The sequence below is a fragment of the Alternaria atra genome, assembly GCF_907166805.1.
Source record: "Alternaria atra isolate CS162 genome assembly, contig: 35, whole genome shotgun sequence".
Lineage (NCBI taxonomy): Eukaryota > Fungi > Ascomycota > Dothideomycetes > Pleosporales > Pleosporaceae > Alternaria > Alternaria atra.
The window spans coordinates 319,241-337,196 of record NW_025091334.1 but is presented as its reverse complement, the minus strand read 5'-3'; the positions used below and the strand labels follow the sequence as shown (position 1 = coordinate 337,196).

General features: G+C 52.5%; 6 protein-coding genes across 6 annotated transcripts; 1 reads left to right on the top strand and 5 right to left on the bottom strand.

The window, feature by feature from the left end:
* Positions 1 to 1,507: 1,507 nt before the first annotated feature.
* Positions 1,508 to 2,818, bottom strand: ALTATR162_LOCUS11028 (uncharacterized protein; the record flags this gene model as incomplete). Its single annotated transcript, XM_043318668.1, has 4 exons — positions 1,508 to 1,792; positions 1,845 to 2,061; positions 2,112 to 2,592; positions 2,641 to 2,818. 4 exons carry the CDS (start codon positions 2,816 to 2,818, stop codon positions 1,508 to 1,510), a joined length of 1,161 nt encoding a protein of 386 aa, XP_043174603.1.
* A 252-nt stretch (positions 2,819 to 3,070) lies between these two features.
* Positions 3,071 to 5,287, top strand: ALTATR162_LOCUS11027 (uncharacterized protein; the record flags this gene model as incomplete). The annotated part of the gene is made up of 3 exons (XM_043318667.1): positions 3,071 to 3,557; positions 3,613 to 4,925; positions 5,000 to 5,287. 3 exons carry the CDS (start codon positions 3,071 to 3,073, stop codon positions 5,285 to 5,287), a joined length of 2,088 nt encoding a protein of 695 aa, XP_043174602.1.
* Positions 5,288 to 7,724: 2,437 nt separating this feature from the next.
* On the bottom strand, positions 7,725 to 9,137 carry ALTATR162_LOCUS11026 (uncharacterized protein; the record flags this gene model as incomplete). The annotated part of the gene is made up of 1 exon (XM_043318666.1): positions 7,725 to 9,137. One exon carries the CDS (start codon positions 9,135 to 9,137, stop codon positions 7,725 to 7,727), a length of 1,413 nt encoding a protein of 470 aa, XP_043174601.1.
* A 1,809-nt stretch (positions 9,138 to 10,946) lies between these two features.
* On the bottom strand, positions 10,947 to 11,742 carry ALTATR162_LOCUS11025 (uncharacterized protein; the record flags this gene model as incomplete). Its single annotated transcript, XM_043318665.1, has 2 exons — positions 10,947 to 11,609; positions 11,665 to 11,742. The coding sequence occupies 2 exons, from the start codon at positions 11,740 to 11,742 to the stop codon at positions 10,947 to 10,949; spliced, it is 741 nt and encodes a 246-aa protein (XP_043174600.1).
* A 2,293-nt stretch (positions 11,743 to 14,035) lies between these two features.
* Positions 14,036 to 16,186, bottom strand: ALTATR162_LOCUS11024 (uncharacterized protein; the record flags this gene model as incomplete). Its single annotated transcript, XM_043318664.1, has 2 exons — positions 14,036 to 14,481; positions 14,533 to 16,186. The coding sequence occupies 2 exons, from the start codon at positions 16,184 to 16,186 to the stop codon at positions 14,036 to 14,038; spliced, it is 2,100 nt and encodes a 699-aa protein (XP_043174599.1).
* A 736-nt stretch (positions 16,187 to 16,922) lies between these two features.
* ALTATR162_LOCUS11023 (uncharacterized protein) lies at positions 16,923 to 17,780 on the bottom strand (the record flags this gene model as incomplete). Its single annotated transcript, XM_043318663.1, has 1 exon — positions 16,923 to 17,780. The coding sequence occupies one exon, from the start codon at positions 17,778 to 17,780 to the stop codon at positions 16,923 to 16,925; it is 858 nt and encodes a 285-aa protein (XP_043174598.1).
* Between the last annotated feature and the right edge of the window lie 176 nt (positions 17,781 to 17,956).

Below are 17,956 nucleotides of genomic sequence, written 5' to 3'. Positions count from 1 at the left end.
GTAGCCTCCGAGGATGACTCCTGTCCCAATCGAAAAGTAACATAATCTCACTCGAAGTTCATCAATACCGTAGATCTCCGTGGAGATGACCGAGGTGGAGGCTTGGATGCAATAGTAAGCAGCGTAGTAGACAGCGCTGATGGATAGGACAGCAGCAGTGTCTCGGTTAAACAGACCAACAGAGCTTTGAAAGGGTTGGGTATCAGGCCCCTCCTTTCCCGTGACCCCTCTTCAATGGGTGCTGCCAGTTCCCGCTGTCGCCGTGACTGCAACAAAGGGCCTGTTCTATTTAGGTGCCGCAACACTGCCGTTTCCTACAGCATTGCGTCCAGCCTCGGGGAAGATGACGATGAGAATGATAAGAAAGGTGGCTCCAACAATGACCAATAGCCAAATGGCCCACTTTCATCCAGCTCTTGCTACCATTATACCGCCGATAAGGGGACCTATGCTTGGACCGAGATCTGTAGCGAAAGTGATGAGGTATACATGGCGCCGTCCTAGATTGTCGGCCATGTCCCCACAGAAGGCTGGTGCGATCGCTTGAACGATGAGGTATGCCGTGATAGTGAGATTGATCAGACTAGAGCTGACGCCCACAACATGTTGCAGTTCTTCGAGACATGAATAGTAGACATTGGTTGTAAATGGAGAAAAGAACATTCTGCATCCAATTAACCATGTCATTGTGCGCCGCTCTGCCTTTGTGAACGCTGTATACGGAGCTGCTGTTCCTGACGCCGGAAGAGCCATCTTTGCTTCGGTCTCTGCTATATTCGGTGCATGTTCGTCTTTGGCGAGCACGTTATTGTCGTTCAAATGGCGACTCCGCGAGTCTTGTTCATGTTAGTGCATCGCTCCGATTTGACGCACATGACTGGAGCTGAGGCCTTTTGGTATAGACGGGCGTCGGCGAAGCTGGTTTCTGATTGTTAATTTGGGGTCTCTAGACTCGTCTCCGTGTCTGTTTCAATGGTAGTAAACGTTGGCAGGTAAGCAAGCCTCGCGTGTGGCGTGGTACCGCACATCCTGTCCAGTCATGCAAGGCGCATGCAGAGGCGTACCCCGCCATATCAATGACTAGGGCACAGTCGTCACACGTCTTTGACTACAATGTCGCGGGTGGGTTTGCATGTTTCGCGAATATATGGTGGTGGAAGCGATATGGCGCGCATCGGTAGCGACTGAGCCATGGGTCGCGTTCGCGCTAAACAATTTAGCTTCAGATGTCAGGTTAGATAGGTATGACACTTCATTCGCACATGAACAGTGACCCTTTCCCACAACAAGGGATCTTTCAAACTATACCTATCAAGATTGTGCCTTACAAATGAAGTAGGGAAATAAACAAAAAAGCGTACCTTAGTCACTTGAGGTATGCAAGCTTCACGTTACACACAAAAGCTATATGTTTCAGCCATCAACACACAAGTAGTGAGAATCGTGTCTTTAAACTCATTCGTATGCTAAGAAACATGTCGTACATATACACATGGTACAAATCTCTCTATACCGAAGGCTTCTCTACTGCAGGCTTCTCAAACTCAGCCTTGCCATCTTTTACAGTAGCATACCGCACTGTCCCCGAAGCATCTGTGTTGGGTATCGGTGCTTTTGTGCCCTCTCCTATTGATTTGATTTCCTCTTTGATTTTGCGTGTAACAGCATCTTCGACGGCACCTGGTGGGCTATCCGCAATTTCGTCAACATTTCTCAAGGTAAGGACGTCGCTGATTCGTGAGGCACGAGATTGGATCAGCATGGTGGTTGGGCCTTCGAAACGAAGGAATAGCTGCGTGGTGTTAGCATTTGTAATAGGCGCTTGTTTTAGATTCGTAGCTTACCCTGTCGCCCCAGACCGTCCTCCGCAACCATGTCTTGAGGGTGTAATATGTCGTCGCTAGAGCTCGCCATGTCCCTGTCTTGCTCATGGTGCGGAAAAACTTGGTGTTTTGGACCATGGAGCCAAAACCGAGATCTGGCACCTGGAAGCGGAGGTTCGATGACTTGAATCGGAACGGAATGGGTGGTGTGTTAGAAGCTGTGTACGCTACGACGTTACTACATTCCCGTTAGTACAAACATCCAATATGCCCGTCGTCTCAGCATACCTAGGATGTGCGACATAGCTTTCGCCAGCCTTGACTTGGACCTGGTATATTTGCCCGCTACCAGCAAGCGCGAGTAGTCCTCTACCTGTGATGTATGTGTTTCCCCAGTGTGCAAGGCCCAGCTTGACATTGTACTGCGGTTTCAGCTTCAAAGTATGGCCAGTCCACGCAAGCAATGCCTGTCTTTGGCTGATGATCCAGTCGTCTCTTCCATCCATGTTGACTGAAACGATGCTTGATATGGGTGACTTGGTGGACACGAGAGCTGTGACGGGGCTCGTAGAAGACACCTTCTGGTAGAGGAATGGAATGCCGACGGGGGCTCTCTGGAAAGGCTCGAGAAAAGAGAGGGTGGATAGTGTGTTCTCTGACTTTCCGCTGAGGCCGACTAATGTTCCGCGGCGGGTGTAGAGCGTCTGTGAAGCGGAGAGGGAGACTGAGAGGAGGGAGAAGGGGGTGCCTATGACTTCGAAACGGGCGTCTGACGTGTTGTGAGTTTTTATATACCTTGTGTGGGCTTCTTTCTTACCTGGAGTATGCATGGGTGTCGCTGTGCCCTCAACACTGACTGCCTGTTGCAGCGCCGGCTCCGTTGACGAGTTGGTGGCAGATATGTTGATGCATCGCGCAGCAATGGGCGTCCGCCGTATGGCAACAGCCGATGTGCGTGAGAAGGTCCTCCAGGGCGAGGCAGCCGGTCGTAACATGGCTGTGCCGGTCAATTGGCGCGTGTGTTGGTGATGGGTGATGTTCTCGAGAAGCTCGGAGCAGCGATGATGCAAGACTCGCTTCAGCCCTGCCGGGGAAAACGCGCTAGACAACGTGGGATGCATGGCGACATGGCTCTAGGTACTCACGCAAACACCTTCTTAGTCACCTCCTCCGCCAGCAATTGAAGCATAAAAGGCTTCTCTCCACCATATGACAGCGCTTGTAATTCCTAACATGTGAGGGCCGCCATGTTAATCCAACCACTTGCCCGCGCCGCCAGCCGGCCGGGTCTTCGAACATGCAGTTTGCGCCCGCATCCTCTACATCACGGCATTCGCGTTTTCACCTCTTCCCAGTTACACAGAAAAGATGCGCACGGTCAGCGGCCAAAGCCAGGCTCCAAGCTTGCCATTGAAGTCACCAAACCTGCCGCCGACCCCGCCGCTGCCAAAGTCGCAAAGACGGATCCATTGCTTCAAGAGCAGGTCTTGACCAACAAGGAGCAGCGCAAGGCGGATTGGGCCATTATGAAAGAGATGTCGGCATACTTGTGGCCAAAGGATAACATGGGCACGAGGTTCAGGGTCGGCCTCAGTGTCGGGCTGCTTGTAGGCGCAAAGCTGCTGAACGTTCAAGTTCCCTTCTACTTCAAGAGCATTGTAGACGCCATGAACATAGATTTTGCAGCTGTTGGAGGCACAGCCACGACAGTGGCAGGCTCTATGATCATCGCATGTAAGCTAGACCCAATAATGCATCCTCATTCCACCTTGGCTGAGACTCCCTTCAGACGGAATGACTCGTATTGGCGCCACCGTATCCCAAGAACTCCGGAATGCCGTCTTCGCCAGTGTGGCTCAGAAGGCTATACGCAAGGTCGCTTGCAGTGTTTATGACCACCTGCTAAGACTCGACCTGAGTTTCCATCTATCAAGACAAACAGGAGGCTTGACACGGGCCATTGATCGCGGAACCAAGGGCATCAGCTTCTTGTTGACCGCCATGGTCTTCCACATCTTTCCTACAGCCTTAGAGATCTCATTGGTATGCGGCATCCTGACATATCAATATGGCTGGCAATTCGCTCTCATCACCGGCACGACCATGACAGCCTACTCCATCTTCACCATCATGACTACATCATGGCGGACTAAGTTCAGGAAGCAGGCAAATGCCGCAGACAACAAGGCGGCCACCGTTGCCGTCGACTCCATGATCAACTATGAAGCTGTAAAGTACTTCAACAACGAAAAGTATGAGGTCGGCCGCTACGACAAGGCTCTGAAAGACTACGAGAAGGCCTCGATCAAGGTCGCCACCTCCCTCGCCTTCCTCAACTCTGGTCAAAACATCATCTTCTCTTCCGCTCTAACTGCCATGATGTATCTCGCTGCCAACGGCGTTGCCACTGGCCAATTGACAGTCGGTGACCTTGTCATGGTTAACCAGCTTGTCTTCCAGCTCTCCGTGCCCCTGAACTTCCTCGGCTCCATGTACCGCGAACTACGACAGAGTCTCCTAGATATGGAGACATTGTTCAACCTACAAAAAGTCAACGTAGCCGTCAAGGACAAGCCCGACGCTAAACCCCTCGCCTTGAAGACCGGAGAGATCAAATTCGAAAACGTAACCTTTGGTTACCGACCCGACCGACCCATCATCAAGAACCTCAACCTCACCATCCCCGCCGGAAAAAAGGTCGCCATCGTCGGACCCAGCGGCTGCGGAAAATCAACAATCCTACGCCTTCTCTTCCGTTACTACGACGCTCAAGAAGGTCGCATTCTAATCGACGGCCAAGACATCCGCGACGTTTCTCTAGACAGCTTGCGAAGAGCCATCGGTGTCGTACCACAGGATACTCCGCTCTTCAATAACACCATTCAACATAACATCCACTACGGCAACCTAGAAGCAACACAAGAACAAGTCATCGAAGCGGCAAGACGTGCCCGTATCGACGAGAGCATCAGCCGTTTCCCAGATGGATACAACACCATGGTTGGTGAGCGCGGTATGATGATCTCGGGTGGTGAGAAGCAGAGACTAGCTATCGCGAGACTGGTTTTGAAGGATCCGCCATTCCTATTCTTTGATGAAGCTGTAAGTCGCCCATTCCTTTCTTTGTCTCAATACACTATTTGCCCCTGCTATCAGTCACTAACACTGTATACCAGACTTCCGCCTTGGATACACACACCGAGCAAGCTCTCCTCTCACACATCAACTCACTCGTCAAGGAGAAGAGGCGTACTTCCGTCTTTGTTGCGCACCGTCTCCGCACTATTTACGACTCTGATGTTATTATCGTGTTGCGCGAGGGTAATGTGGCTGAGAGTGGAACGCATCAAGACCTGATTGATCGCGATGGATTGTACAGTGAGCTATGGAGTGCACAAGAGACCATGTTTGTCGAGAAGGAGGAGGGTGAGAATGAGGTAAAGGGCGGTGAGAAGAAGGACTAAAAGCTCAACGTAGAACAAGGGTTTAGAAAATGTTAAAAGAGTCCGCAAAACGACAATTGTAGATGACGTGTTTCCTCATTTAAGCGTCTTTTGGTTTCCTTTTACGTTTGGTTTGCATTTCTGAACATCAAATAGTTGCCATGCTAATTAATCTGGCTCCTTGTCTTCCGTTCCTTCGTTCCGTCTCTTTCCTCACTGTTTATCGCCGGGTTTAGGAGTATGCGACCGTGAGGCGCTCGCGCTAGAAAAACCCCATTCGTCCTTGACCTTGGCCGCGCCCATGCCCAACATGGAAGCATACATGGCATGCTTCTGATGTTCCACTGCATGAGGGACAGACCAAGCATGCATTTCGTCTCCTATGTTTGTTGTTGGAAGTCGGTCGTTGTGTGGCGGGTCTTGGTCCACTCCTTGCGCTACAGGCTCGACATTGAGACTGGGTGGTGTTCGGTAATGCACTTGGGTCTCCGGAGGGGAGGATGAAGTAGATTGCTTCATTGTTGATGTGCAAACGGATATGTTTGTAGTGGTTGGAGGCAAGGCCTTGTCGAAATGTGGATGGGATTCTGCGACTAGAGGCAGAAAGGTATGTTTTGTGCTTGGTGACGGAAGAGACATATTTGCATCAAAAGTTGATGTTTTTCATTACTATAGGACGGTCGTTCAGTAGGCTTTATACTTTGACTTCATGTGAGCAAGACTCGGAAGAGTGCGGTGGTGCGGATACCAGACATCAGATCATCTCGTGAGTATTGCTTCTCTCTGCGGGGTCTGACGGAGAGATAGGCTTGTTGGGTACACAACGTAGGGTTTGGTAGCTCGTGTCAGAGTTCAACGGGCCCAGATTGCTCACACCACGCCTACTCGGTCCAATGCCTGGTCCAAGACAGATGAAGATAGCGTGCATGCAGGACGCATACTTCGATAGCGGGGGAACTTTGTCAGCCGATCTTTAGAATCTCGACCAGCTAGGCGTGCGGAGATTCCTTGTTTTTACCAAGGTGTCTTCTGAAAGTGGTATGACCCCGACCATCAGCGCATTCATCCCATGCGACCGATCGGCAGCGCTAGTGAAAACCAGGGTTCACCAATACCACAACTAGACACATAACATTACGCATCAAACAAAAGATCCGCCAGGTGCGACTAGTGACGAATACTTTCTCACATACATATGAGCCATGAATAAATCGCTTTGTCTTCACTCCTTGGACATGATCTAGTATCTTTCAACGCAGCAACCGCTCCGAGAACCTCAGCTACTACATGTGCAACATGCTTTTTCGCATGTCCCAAAACTTCTTGCCCTAGCGCATACCCGTCTGCAATTTCCTCCGCACGCCATCTATCATCTCCGGTGGATGTAGTTCTCACTCCATGTCTCGGCTCAACTCACACTACTAGTTTGAACCTTGACTTATTTAAAGTCTAGCAGAAATAGCGACGGCTTCTCAGCGAAGGATTAGAGGTGATCCGAAGAGATGGGGGTGGCTGAGGGGATATGGCTAACTTGTATGATTCGAAGGTTCTCAGCTTCAATTTACTCCAAACCAATGGATGCGAGTCAACCGACGAGGCGTTAGTCACCTGTTACCGCCACGCTCTCGTACAACGGCAGGAGCCAGAATTAGGCGCGTATCCAACACCAATCTAATTATGGCTTTTTTTTTATAGCTTCAGGAAGGGCTGCACTGTTTATATCGCAGTTCATCAATTGCGTAGGACTGCTGGGCGGCAGGTGAGAGCGTATACAAATAGCAGCTAGTCGGACCAGTGCAACTTCCACGCAGAGGACAAACAACAGGTTCTCAGAACCCAATACTTCTATCCTTTGTTCCGCCCAAAGCAAACAATTTCTTCCTGCAATCATACACAATGTACCTCTCTTCCCTCGTCACTTTCTGTATGGTGTTCCTCACCGCACACGCCTGGACCTTCACCACTTTCAATGACGACAACTTCTGTGGCAAAAGTCGCGGGTACTTCAGCGCTCGTGGTGAGAACAACTGCTACAACCTTGCCAGCGAGGTTGAGGCGAACGTGCACTCGTTCACGTGGTGCTCTATGCCCTGGACCCGGTGCAGCATCACCATGCACAGCGAGCGCGGCTGCAGCGGAAAGATACTCGGATCGGCGACGGCGGCGTATCCCACGATATGGGAGAAGAAATCTGTCTCGGCAGCAGGCAGCAAGATGAGGAGCTTTAGAGTCCAGGGATGCTTTTTGGCTGGGCACTCTCTTGACGTTACGAATTGTTATAACGGAAAGGCTCCTTGGGAGAAGCCTAGGTTCTGTGGTTGAACTGAAGTATGGCGCAAACCCTTTGGCATAGAATGGGAGAGTAATGGTGTTTGATGGCGATGTGGTGTTTTTCAAGGAGGGAGAGGTTGTCGTGGCTAAGAATGGATTGAAATAGTCTCTCTGAAGTCAAGTGTCGTTAACCGACATACCTAGCCATCCTTTTCCACTCCTCGTCCCGCATAAGACACGTCAAATCATCCTCTCGCAAACACATGGCAACAGCTATACTCCCTTGTTGACTCTTGGGCATCAAATACATGAGTGACTCCACAGGCACAAATCTCGGCCGTCTCACAGAAGCAGGAGGCCCTAATCCAAACCCAAAGTCCCACTCATAAGCGGGAACTTTAGTCCACGAGCTAAGCGCAATGTCAACGCTCATGTCGAGGGTGGCTGTAGGACTCGTTTTGGCCGCATTATCTGGTGATTGCGCTAGGAAGGTGACGAGAGAGCGGGTTCGGTATGCGACGTTTGAGGTCTTGGGGTCGACTGCTTGTCGCATTCTGGCGGCGATGTGGCCTAGGGGAGTGGACAGTAGGGAGTCTAGAGAGTAGCTGGTGTATGCCATGTTTTGTAGTATGCCAGGATAGCTGGGATGTACGTTCAGATAGCGTCTGGCATCCACAGCCCGTGCCAAAGTTACTGAGGCATCCGGACGGAGACGCGATTGTCTTGCGTGTAGAATGGAGAAGAAGATGAAGGCGGAGAGAGCATCATCGGTCGATACAAAGCCGGCGAAGCCTGGGGGAAGTGTAGCCATCGCAACATCCTTCAATGACTCCAAGGACGAGGCTGGAAAGTCAAAGTACATCCAGGTGCACTTGCTAGGTGCTGCGGACTCCACAGTATCCGGCTCTTTGAGAACAGCAGGAAGTGAAGGAAAAAGCTGATTCTGCAGCTCAGGTCCAGGCATCCAGCCATCATCCTTGATAAGTGGCACAATGTCTGTTCTCGACATGTTACCAAGCTTAATTTCCTCTTCTGTGAACTGTTCGCCTCGACATGCCTTGGACAACCAGCCCAACACCGCCGCCTGTCCCATCATGTCGCACACATTATGTTGCATATTGACACAGAGCACCAGCCCACCGCGTATAAAACTGACCTGTGTGAGCATCACCGGAGCAGGTTGATCAGAGTTACCAGAAGATTTCTTCGGGTCAAACCCAACGGCAGCCAAAGTGGGACAGGGCGCCCAAACATGCTCACCCAACATCTTCATTGGGAATTCCCTTTCCCGCATCTGCGATAAACTGGGTATTTCCGTATCGGAAGTATAATCTCGTACAATTAATTGCGGTATCGGTTGATACGGCTGAATTTTATAATGGGGCGCAGCTTTTGGATCATCAGGGTTCGTGTTTACGACTTGACCAGCGACCCAAGGGAATCTTTGGGCTAGCTTCTCCAATCCAGACGTGACGATCGAGGTAACCTGGGCGTGTGACGTCGACTCCGACAGCGGAAAGATGAAGGCGAGTTGGGTATAAAGCTTGAACAGGGCGGGCTGGGCACCCATCAGGTCGATATCCATATCTAGGAGAGTCATTGCTCGAGCCTAGGATTGGTGCGGCAAATCTTCCAACGCCATGTCAGTAAATTGATAGGATATACAGTAAAGTCATCAACAGTGACATGCTGGGCTTACGTGTAAGGGCTGTGTATGATTGTGGTTTTCCAGACCCCGCAGCTGTTGACGTTACGGACGCTCTCTTCCTGAAACTAGAACGCGTCAAAGCCTGACGCAAAATGACCGCAGTCTCTCCTCCCGGTTCTTGCCTGAGATTTGAGGTGTGTGTGCAAGATGGGATCATCCCGAGCAAAAAAGTGCTGGTAGTGTATGGCCTTGGTTTATACACAACTTGTCAAAGTGCGTACAGGCACAAAACGACGTAAACTCATAATGACTCATATCCATACCGTGAGATGTTGCTCGAAACATCGAAAAAGATCAAGCAAGATCATCTTTGAAGCCGCAACCGCAACCGCAGCGATAGCAAGGCTTTTGAACTCCTCATGCAACTCACACAATACACTTAGCTCTCGGTCTCGTCCGTGAGCAAGCGAGCAAGCAAGCAAGCAAGCAAGCAGAAACGGCCCGCCTGATTATCGGTCGACCAAAACAGCCCATTTGCAACATGGGTGATGGGAATGTCGCTAGCCTTGCCGTCTCGGGGGAGGCTTGCAGGGTCACTTTGATGACCCGCAGTATGCAATGCTGCCCAACTCGACAGGAGAAATGCCAGAGAGAAAGAGAAAAAAATTCCACCTCTCCTTTCCCATCACCGATACGTAGCTTGAAGAGATGCCGCTTAGTTGCATGCTGGCTCACGGGCGGCGATTTTTTTTTTTCATGTCTCAATATGCACGTTCTTGGTGTACCTGGAGCTACCAAGCTGCATTTGCCGCAAGTCCTTGTTGTGCTGGGGATACCCGTCAACGTTGTCCCGCTCTGCCGCAGCAGCGCACGTACAGAACAAGCAGGGGAAGGAAGGGATTGTCTCTCCGTTACGAGCAAAGTCTCCGTGTCGCGCACGTCCAGCTCGCCGTTTTGTCATTGAATCGTTTTGACGATGGAGGAAATGGAGCGATTGGCTAGTGCGGGTCATTAATTGCAAATTCAATCCCCACTTTGTCGCTCGCGTGGAAAGCGCTCTCGGGGGGTTTCCACACATGTCCTCCTTTGCCGGAGTCGGGTCGGTTTCTTTGTGGGGAAGGGTTTCCTATACTAAGGTACCGGAACACCGGAACATCGGAGACTGACTATCCGGGACCAAATAGTGAAGGTCACACATGTGAAGACGAACAAGGCTGGCCAAAGGGCAAGTTATTTACCAAAAAAAAAAAAGATGGTCGATGAATTCGAAAGGTATCTCGGGGCGTTATAGAAGAATGTAGTACCCAAACTGAACCCATGACTTTTTTCCGTCCTTATTCCAGGTTTTGAGATTTCCAAATGCCATGCGCTAACAATAAACACATGCTACCACGGTACCGTCTTCCAGATTGTCAAGGATGTTGCCTCTTTTTGCAACCCGCCAGCCCTAGCCCACTAATCAATTCAGCCGTACAGTGTCATGCAAGATCTCAGTGCTGCGCAGATCTTGGTCGTTAAGGAAATAAGAATAGGCTAATGTTCGTAGTACTCCAGATACTCCATGGGTCTCATGCAAAACCAAAGTGAGACCATCGATGCAAACGCCGCTCATATGCCGACGCCTTGTTGAGTGCTTTCTATCAGTGATGTAGGCCAACGACAATGCCAAGTGTCGTAGCCCGTTGTTGTGCAGTAAATCCAAATATGTATATCGGAAGGCGTATCGGTCGCTGGACCGAGGGGGGTTATCAAGCTTGGAGCTCATAGAATCACGCACTTCGGTTTGTCTTTGCCGCGTTTGTTGCCTCCGGCCATACCGGCACCCCGTGTGCGGCGGTCACTGGCCCCTCTTGTGCGATCCTTTTCGTGGTAGCCGGTACGTACTCGGGGTTCTTTCCTGTCTGTGGGGGAGCGTCCACTGCCTTGTCGTTGCCGTCGGAGCTGTCGGACGACATCGAAAAAGGCCTTTTCGACGTTGACGCAGTTTTTGGCCGACGCCTCGACAAAGTCGCAGCCAAGTTCCTTTGCGAGCGCCTGGCCCTCTTGGGTCGAGACTTCGCGTTCGGTGACACGGTCGCATTTGTTTCCAACAAGCATCACAGGGGCTTGGCCGAACATGGGGACCGATGCGCTGATGGGCGAGCCGGGGTAGGTGGGTGAACCAGCCATGGCCGTCTCTTTGACGCGCTGTATTTGGCTGTGGAAACGCTGTATGCGGGTGAATGAGGAGCGTGATGAGATGCTGTAGACGAGCACGAAGCCTTCGCCGTCGCGTATCCACTGGTCCCGCAGAGCAATGTACTCTTCTTGGCCAGCTGTATCGAGGACTTCGAGCATGCACGACTGGCCGTCAATCTGCACCTGCTTGCGGTACGAGTCTTCGATGGTGGGGTCGTAGGTTTCGACAAAGTGATTCAAGCACAACTAGCGACAGGTCAGCCATGTCAACGAATGGGAGGGAACAGTAGGTCAGGGCTACCTGTATGGTCAGGGCGGTCTTTCCCACACCGCCATCGCCCAGCACCACCAGCTTGTACAGCGTCATCTTGCCCGCCATGGTGTCGGTAGTAGAGCAGAGTGGCCCTCGTCAATGTCTAGTGTGCGGATGCGGCGAACAGGGCACAGATAAAGGGCGGGGCGTTGTGCAGGCAGTTGGCCACGTCGTCGCAGACTCGTCTCGTGTACTGCAGCGGGCGCAGCTTAGGGCCAGGAGCAAGGGAGGTCCAGAGCGTCGATGTTGTGGTGCGCGGCAGGTGGACCGCAACTCGCACGGCAGCACAGGTGCGCGTGTCGACGGGGAGCTGCAGGCGCTTCAGAAACGATGCGAGGGGGCGGCGGCCTCGGTGGTGAGCACAGTGGTTGCACACGGCAGACGTCGAGGCGGAAAGGCGTGGCCTGTGCAGCAGGGCCTTTGGCAGAAACGGCTTGAGAAGCGAGCGGGGAGGTGATGGGGCTGGTGGCAGCGAGAGATCGAGAGGTCGAGAGGTCGAGTGGTCGAGATGATCAAGACAAAGTTGGGCGAGGCGTGGCAGGCTGGGTCAGGGTTCTCGCTCCGTGGCTCGTGTCCCCACGTGAAGATGGTCGGTTTGGATCTGGCAATGCACAATGCTGCTGCGATGCTATTTGGGTGCAAGAGTCGGATGAGTCCGGGGCATCACCTATCAATCAACGTCTAACTATCGGGGCTCCGTTGCATGGACGCGGGCGACGTGGGATGAGCAGGCAGCGGGCGTGGAGGGGGCAACGATAGCGGCGTGATGGATGAGGGAGGTCAAAAGAAACGCGCGATTAGTCGACATGGGCAGCCGGGGTTTTTACGCTGCGTCGAGGTTGGCACCTTGGGCCTTGGGCGACGGCGCTGCAAGCACTGGGGGGCTGCCAAACGTCAGGATTCGCCTAGTCCTGTCCAGGCCATTCAGACGAGAAACTACCCAGGGCTGCACCGCCAGAAGCACTCAAGCCTGCCTCGCCGACCCGGGCCCGTGGCTGGCTGCTGTGTGTGTGCACATATAAGCCGACGATGCCGTGGACCCCCATCCCCCAAGTCAAAGCCAAAGTCCAAGTCCTGGAAGCCTTGTCTCTTGAACAAGACCATCGTGCCACCTCGCCTGCAAGTCGACGATGCGCAACGGCCAGAAGAGCTGCCGTCGTCTCAGTGCGCAAGCGCAGGCGGCAGGCCCTAGGACTATACTAGGGCTGCTAACGGGGACCCCCTTGGGGGTGCCATTGGGGAGAGAGGGAGCGCGCAGGCCACTACACATGCACCCTCGACTCTGTAGGAACAAGAAAGACGCCGAGCCATCGACAGCCCGCCCTTTAGCAGCAACTCGTCCTCATCGCTACAACATTCCAGCCACACCAGGGACGCGTAAAGCAAGGGCTGTGTTCCGGCATGTGAAATGATGCTTTGTCATTGCAGGACGAGGCAGAGGCGTGAGATGGATGGCAGTTTTGCGCCAGGGTTTCAGTCCTCGTCAAACCTCCTGGCCCTGAAGGGGTGGTGCTTCGGGGAACAGGACCCCAAGCCGCGACAGCGTGTAGCCGATAGTCGCTTGGCTCACTGCTGCTGTTATTCTGCCGAGCCGACGGGATCACTGCACCAACAGACGTCGTCTCCGGCACGCCTTTTGGCAAATACGAGCGACTTCCGCGACCGACGGGCGGCCTGCTATCTCATCTAAGACGCCTTGCTGTCGTTGCAGTATTGATTGGTGACGGTGGCTTCTGCCGGTAACAAAGCTTGTGCATGGCGGCGCGAGGCAATAACCTGACCTGACAGGACGCGCCTGCCCAACTGCGACGAGGCTCACTCGCCGACCAGACGCGCGACCCAGGGAATGCCTTGATATATGTGCTGATGAAGTGTCAAGCTTCCAGGTGGTGGGCGGCAAGTCAGCCCCGGGAATTTGCACAGCGGTTGGGCCATGGCCCGCAGCAACATGCAAGCACGTGTTTGGCGTGGGGCCACCAACTTGCGGCCGTAAGGGAACCAGTCTCCTATTACCCTGCTTCCCACTTGGGACGTCGTCGTCGTCAACTATTTGTTCATGATGACGCGAGGTTGACCGCTGGGGCGTTTGGCGTCGAGCGTTGAACCGTTGCTTCCTGTAACACGACTTTCTGGGGGACGGGCCGTTGCCACCACCCCAATCCCGACTCCACTCATTCATCCGGTAACGAGCCTGCAAATACGAGGTGGCTGCTATATACAAACGGCCAGAACCGATATTACGACAACGTTGGGTAAGCGTGTTGGTGGCTCACGGCAGAAACTAACAATAGGGGCAAGGCACAACAGTGGGAGACTCTTACTCTGCACGTACATTCAAAGACACCCGCAACATTACATACTACAACTTCGCCCTTGCCTCTGTAGCCTTGTGCAAATCCCTCCCCTTGACCTTGAAATACTCCCTAACCTTCTCTCTCGCAACGTTGACAGCCTCCCGGTCTTCAATCGTACTCGGAACACTAACTTCCTTGTCGAACTCTCCATGTGTGGCATTCTCCAGTAGTTCGCGTAGCACTCGCCTCAACGTCTTGCCACTCCTTGTCTTTGGGATCATTCCTTTGCCCTGTATGATGCCACCGAGGCTTGCAATGGCACCGATTTGTTCACGTACTAGGCGTTGGACTTCAGCGAGGAGTTTGTCGTCTGCGACTGCGGATTCGGGATGGTGGTGGGTGGACAGCGTGATGAAAGCGAAAGGGAGATGGCCCTTCAAAGCGTCGGGGATGCCGACTACGGCTGCTTCGGCGATGGAAGTATGTGTCGTGATAGCTTGCTCGATGGCACCTGCTACTTGTCAGTTCATTCCCACGACTCAGCGACTCAGAGACGACTTACCAGTACTAAAGCGATGTGCCGCAACGTTAATCACATCATCTGCTCGTGCCATGATCGAAATGTAGCCCTCCTCGTCAATCATGCCAGCATCGCCAGTATCAATCCACTTCCCGTCGAATCTCTTCATGTAGCCCTTGTAGAAGCGTTCTTCGTCTTCCCAGAGTGTAGTGAACGCCGTTGGAGCAAGTGGTATCGCCATGACGATATTACCCATCTCGCCTCTCTTCACCTCTTTGCCCGAGTCATCCACGATACGTACGTCGAACCCAGGCATGGCTTTTCCAGCCGAACCAGGTTTGATTGGAAGCGGCGCAGGTCGCTCTTGTGAGGAGAAATCCAGTCCGGCAGAGGCGCTAAGTGCGATTCCAGAGATAGGTGAGCCGGATTCAGAGGACCACCAATTGTCCACGACCATCGCACCAGGAGCGCAGTGCTTTGCTAGTAATTTTTGGTACATCTGGATGATGCTCGGTTCGCTTCTTTCTCCAGCTAGGAACAGCGCCCTGAGCGTCTTTAACGCACCCTTCTGTCCTCTTGCTTCGAAGAACTCGTTATCACCGTCATCCCTACGGATTGCTCGTAGAGCTGTAGGAGCGGTGAACATGGTGGTTACTTTGTACTCTTCGATGACGCGCCAAAAGGTGCTCGCATCGGGAGTTCCGACAGGTTTGCCTTCGAACAGAACAGTAGTAGCACCAGCTAGCAGCGGAGCATAGACAATGTAAGAGTGCCCAACAACCCAACCGATGTCGCTTGCTGTGAACATAACGTCACCCGGGCCATGAACACCAAACAGGTACTTGATAGAGAAGTTCAGCCCAACAGCATGACCACCTGCTGAGCGAACGACGCCCTTTGGAAGTCCAGTAGTTCCAGAGGTGTAGATAATGTACAGTCCATCACCGCTCTTGATAGGCACAGCATCGGCTTTCAAGCCTCTATTCTTCGCGCTTTTGACTAGCCGTTGCCAGTTTCTCTGACCCTCCTCTTTGACTACCGGGTCCCATCTTAGCTGCTCCCTCTGCCAGACGATCGTCTTGGATGGCTTGAAGCTACTCTTATGAACAGCACCCTCGATCATCGACTTGTATTCGGCAGGTTTCTTCGCTCCTTCAATTCCGCAAGACGCAGTCATGATCGCAACAGGGCGGCTTGCCTCGATCCGCTGAGCCAGTGCTGCAGGTGAGAAGCCACCAAACACAACTGCGTGTATAGCTCCAAGCCGGGCGATGGCCAGCATAGCAAATAGCGCAGCCGGTATCATCGGCATGTAAATCAATACGACATCGCCTTTCTTGATACCCTCTTCCCTCAACACACCTGCCAGTGTCTCCACTTCTTGCAACAGTTGCTTGTACGTGTACTGCTCTTTCTGACTGGTCACCGGACTATCCCAGCATATCGCTACCCTCTCGCCGTTGCCATTGGCCACGTGGCGATCTACACAATTATATGTCGTCGAGATCTCACCATCGGCAAACCATTCCCAGTGCTCATGCGACACATTGCTCTTCTTCAAGTGCTTGGTACTCCTTTGGAACGCTTTAGACGGCTTCTTATGCCAGTGTAGATTATTCGCTTGACGCTGCCAGAACTCCTCGGGATCGTTGATAGAGGCCGCATAGACCTGGTCTTGGATGTGCCCTTGAGGCATTTTGTCGATCTGAATAGAGGGTGTCGATTGCCTCCGTGATAAAAGCAATCTGCTAGACCTAGTGATGAAGCTAGCGCAGATGAGTGGGCGATGAGACGAATGAGAAGCAAGTGGTGCGCTGGACCTGGAGATGGTGAATGCAGTCAAGCATGAGTAGCTCTTCAGGAACAGCATATGGGCGTCATGAGCACTGATCTTTTAGACCTCGCCGATCGGTCCAAGGGGACCGACGATGCTGACCTCGGAAGGAGGTGGCTCGGACTACCCCAAGCCCCGCAAAGCGCTAGCAGGGTGCTAACACCTGGGCACGGCTGGGGACAGCGTCCCGCTTGGCCGGATGCTAGCTGTAGGCGCATCGACCTATGCATGATGTCAAGTTAGTTCTGGTTTTTCTGTATCGTAGGTTTCTTCGTATGTGATATTTGTGCAGGTTGTGGTAGATAGCTTAGAAGTGGCTAATAGGCTAGACATTACCTAGGTAAAGCTATGACGTATCCCCGCAACTGCTTCCTGAGAACCGAATTTGTCTGGCCACATTAATGTTGAGCAGCTCAACTTCAACCTTCTCAAGGTAGTAATTTGTGAGTAATGCTTAGACGCACTTCAAATATGGGAGACCTGTTATTGCGAGATCCGATACTGCTTTCTCTGGCTGCTTCAGGCGCCAGAACTACCTCATCGCAATTGCACTACTACCTCCATCCAACCTTGAGCCTGCACCCAAAAACACCCCCAATCAATTCATATGCGCAGGAAGAGAAACGACTCTCTTCGCTTCCGTCTCCTCCTTGACATCAATACCCAATTGCTCCGCCACACTAACAAACCCCTTGCTCCCCTCCTCCAGGCCAACCCATAAATTCACCCATCCTCCCTCCCTAGCCTCCTTGACCTGTTCCTCGCTCCAATCTTCCTCACCAGCACGCTCGACATAAACAGTCTGTAACCCATTTTCGTGTGCAGCTTTGAGATCGGGGAGGTGTGCAGCGACCATAACGCATTCTTTGGGAGGAATACCGAGTTTCTCCGCTGCACCAAGGTAGACTTTAGGTGAAGGTTTATACGTGCCGAACATTTCTGCCGAGAAGACATGTGTAAATGGGATACCACTGAATGCGCGGAGGTCAGTGAGGAGACTGAGATTGCCGTTTGAAAGCATGGCTGTAGCAAATGCTTTATTCAGCAACTCGACGCCTGCGACAGAGTCCCCCCAAGGTAACAACTGGTGCCACACTAGACTCAGTTCACGAATCTCTTCATCGTCCCATAGGCCGTCGAGCTCCCATGAAGTGACAAGTTCTTTGAGCGAACTCAAGTGGTGGTCATCGACAGACACCCATGGAAGTGCAGGGTCAGCCGCCAGTTGTTTGGTGAAAACTTTGTAACTGTTCCTCCACTGTTGAGCAAATTTCCCCCACTGCTCTTCGCTCATCTCAGAAGCTCGAAGCCGCAGTCTCGAGGCCAACGACGCAGTGGCTGAGTTGAGTGACTTGTGGGCCGCTTGCGAAAGCGCGCTAACAACTGTCGCGCGCCAGTTAACGCAGGTACCGAATACATCGAAGAATAGTGCGCGCGGAGTAGGGGATAAAGCCATGTTTGTGCCAGTAATGAGCTCTGAAGCGATTAAGGGTAGTGGTGTCGGCCAGCTGAAGTTTACCTGAAGATGTAGTTGGGTGATGGTTGTTCCGCCATGGTTTATGTACAGTACGTCACCGGGGCATAGCTCGGAGATAGAATGTCCGGGATTAAGGACATATGAGTAACGGTGCG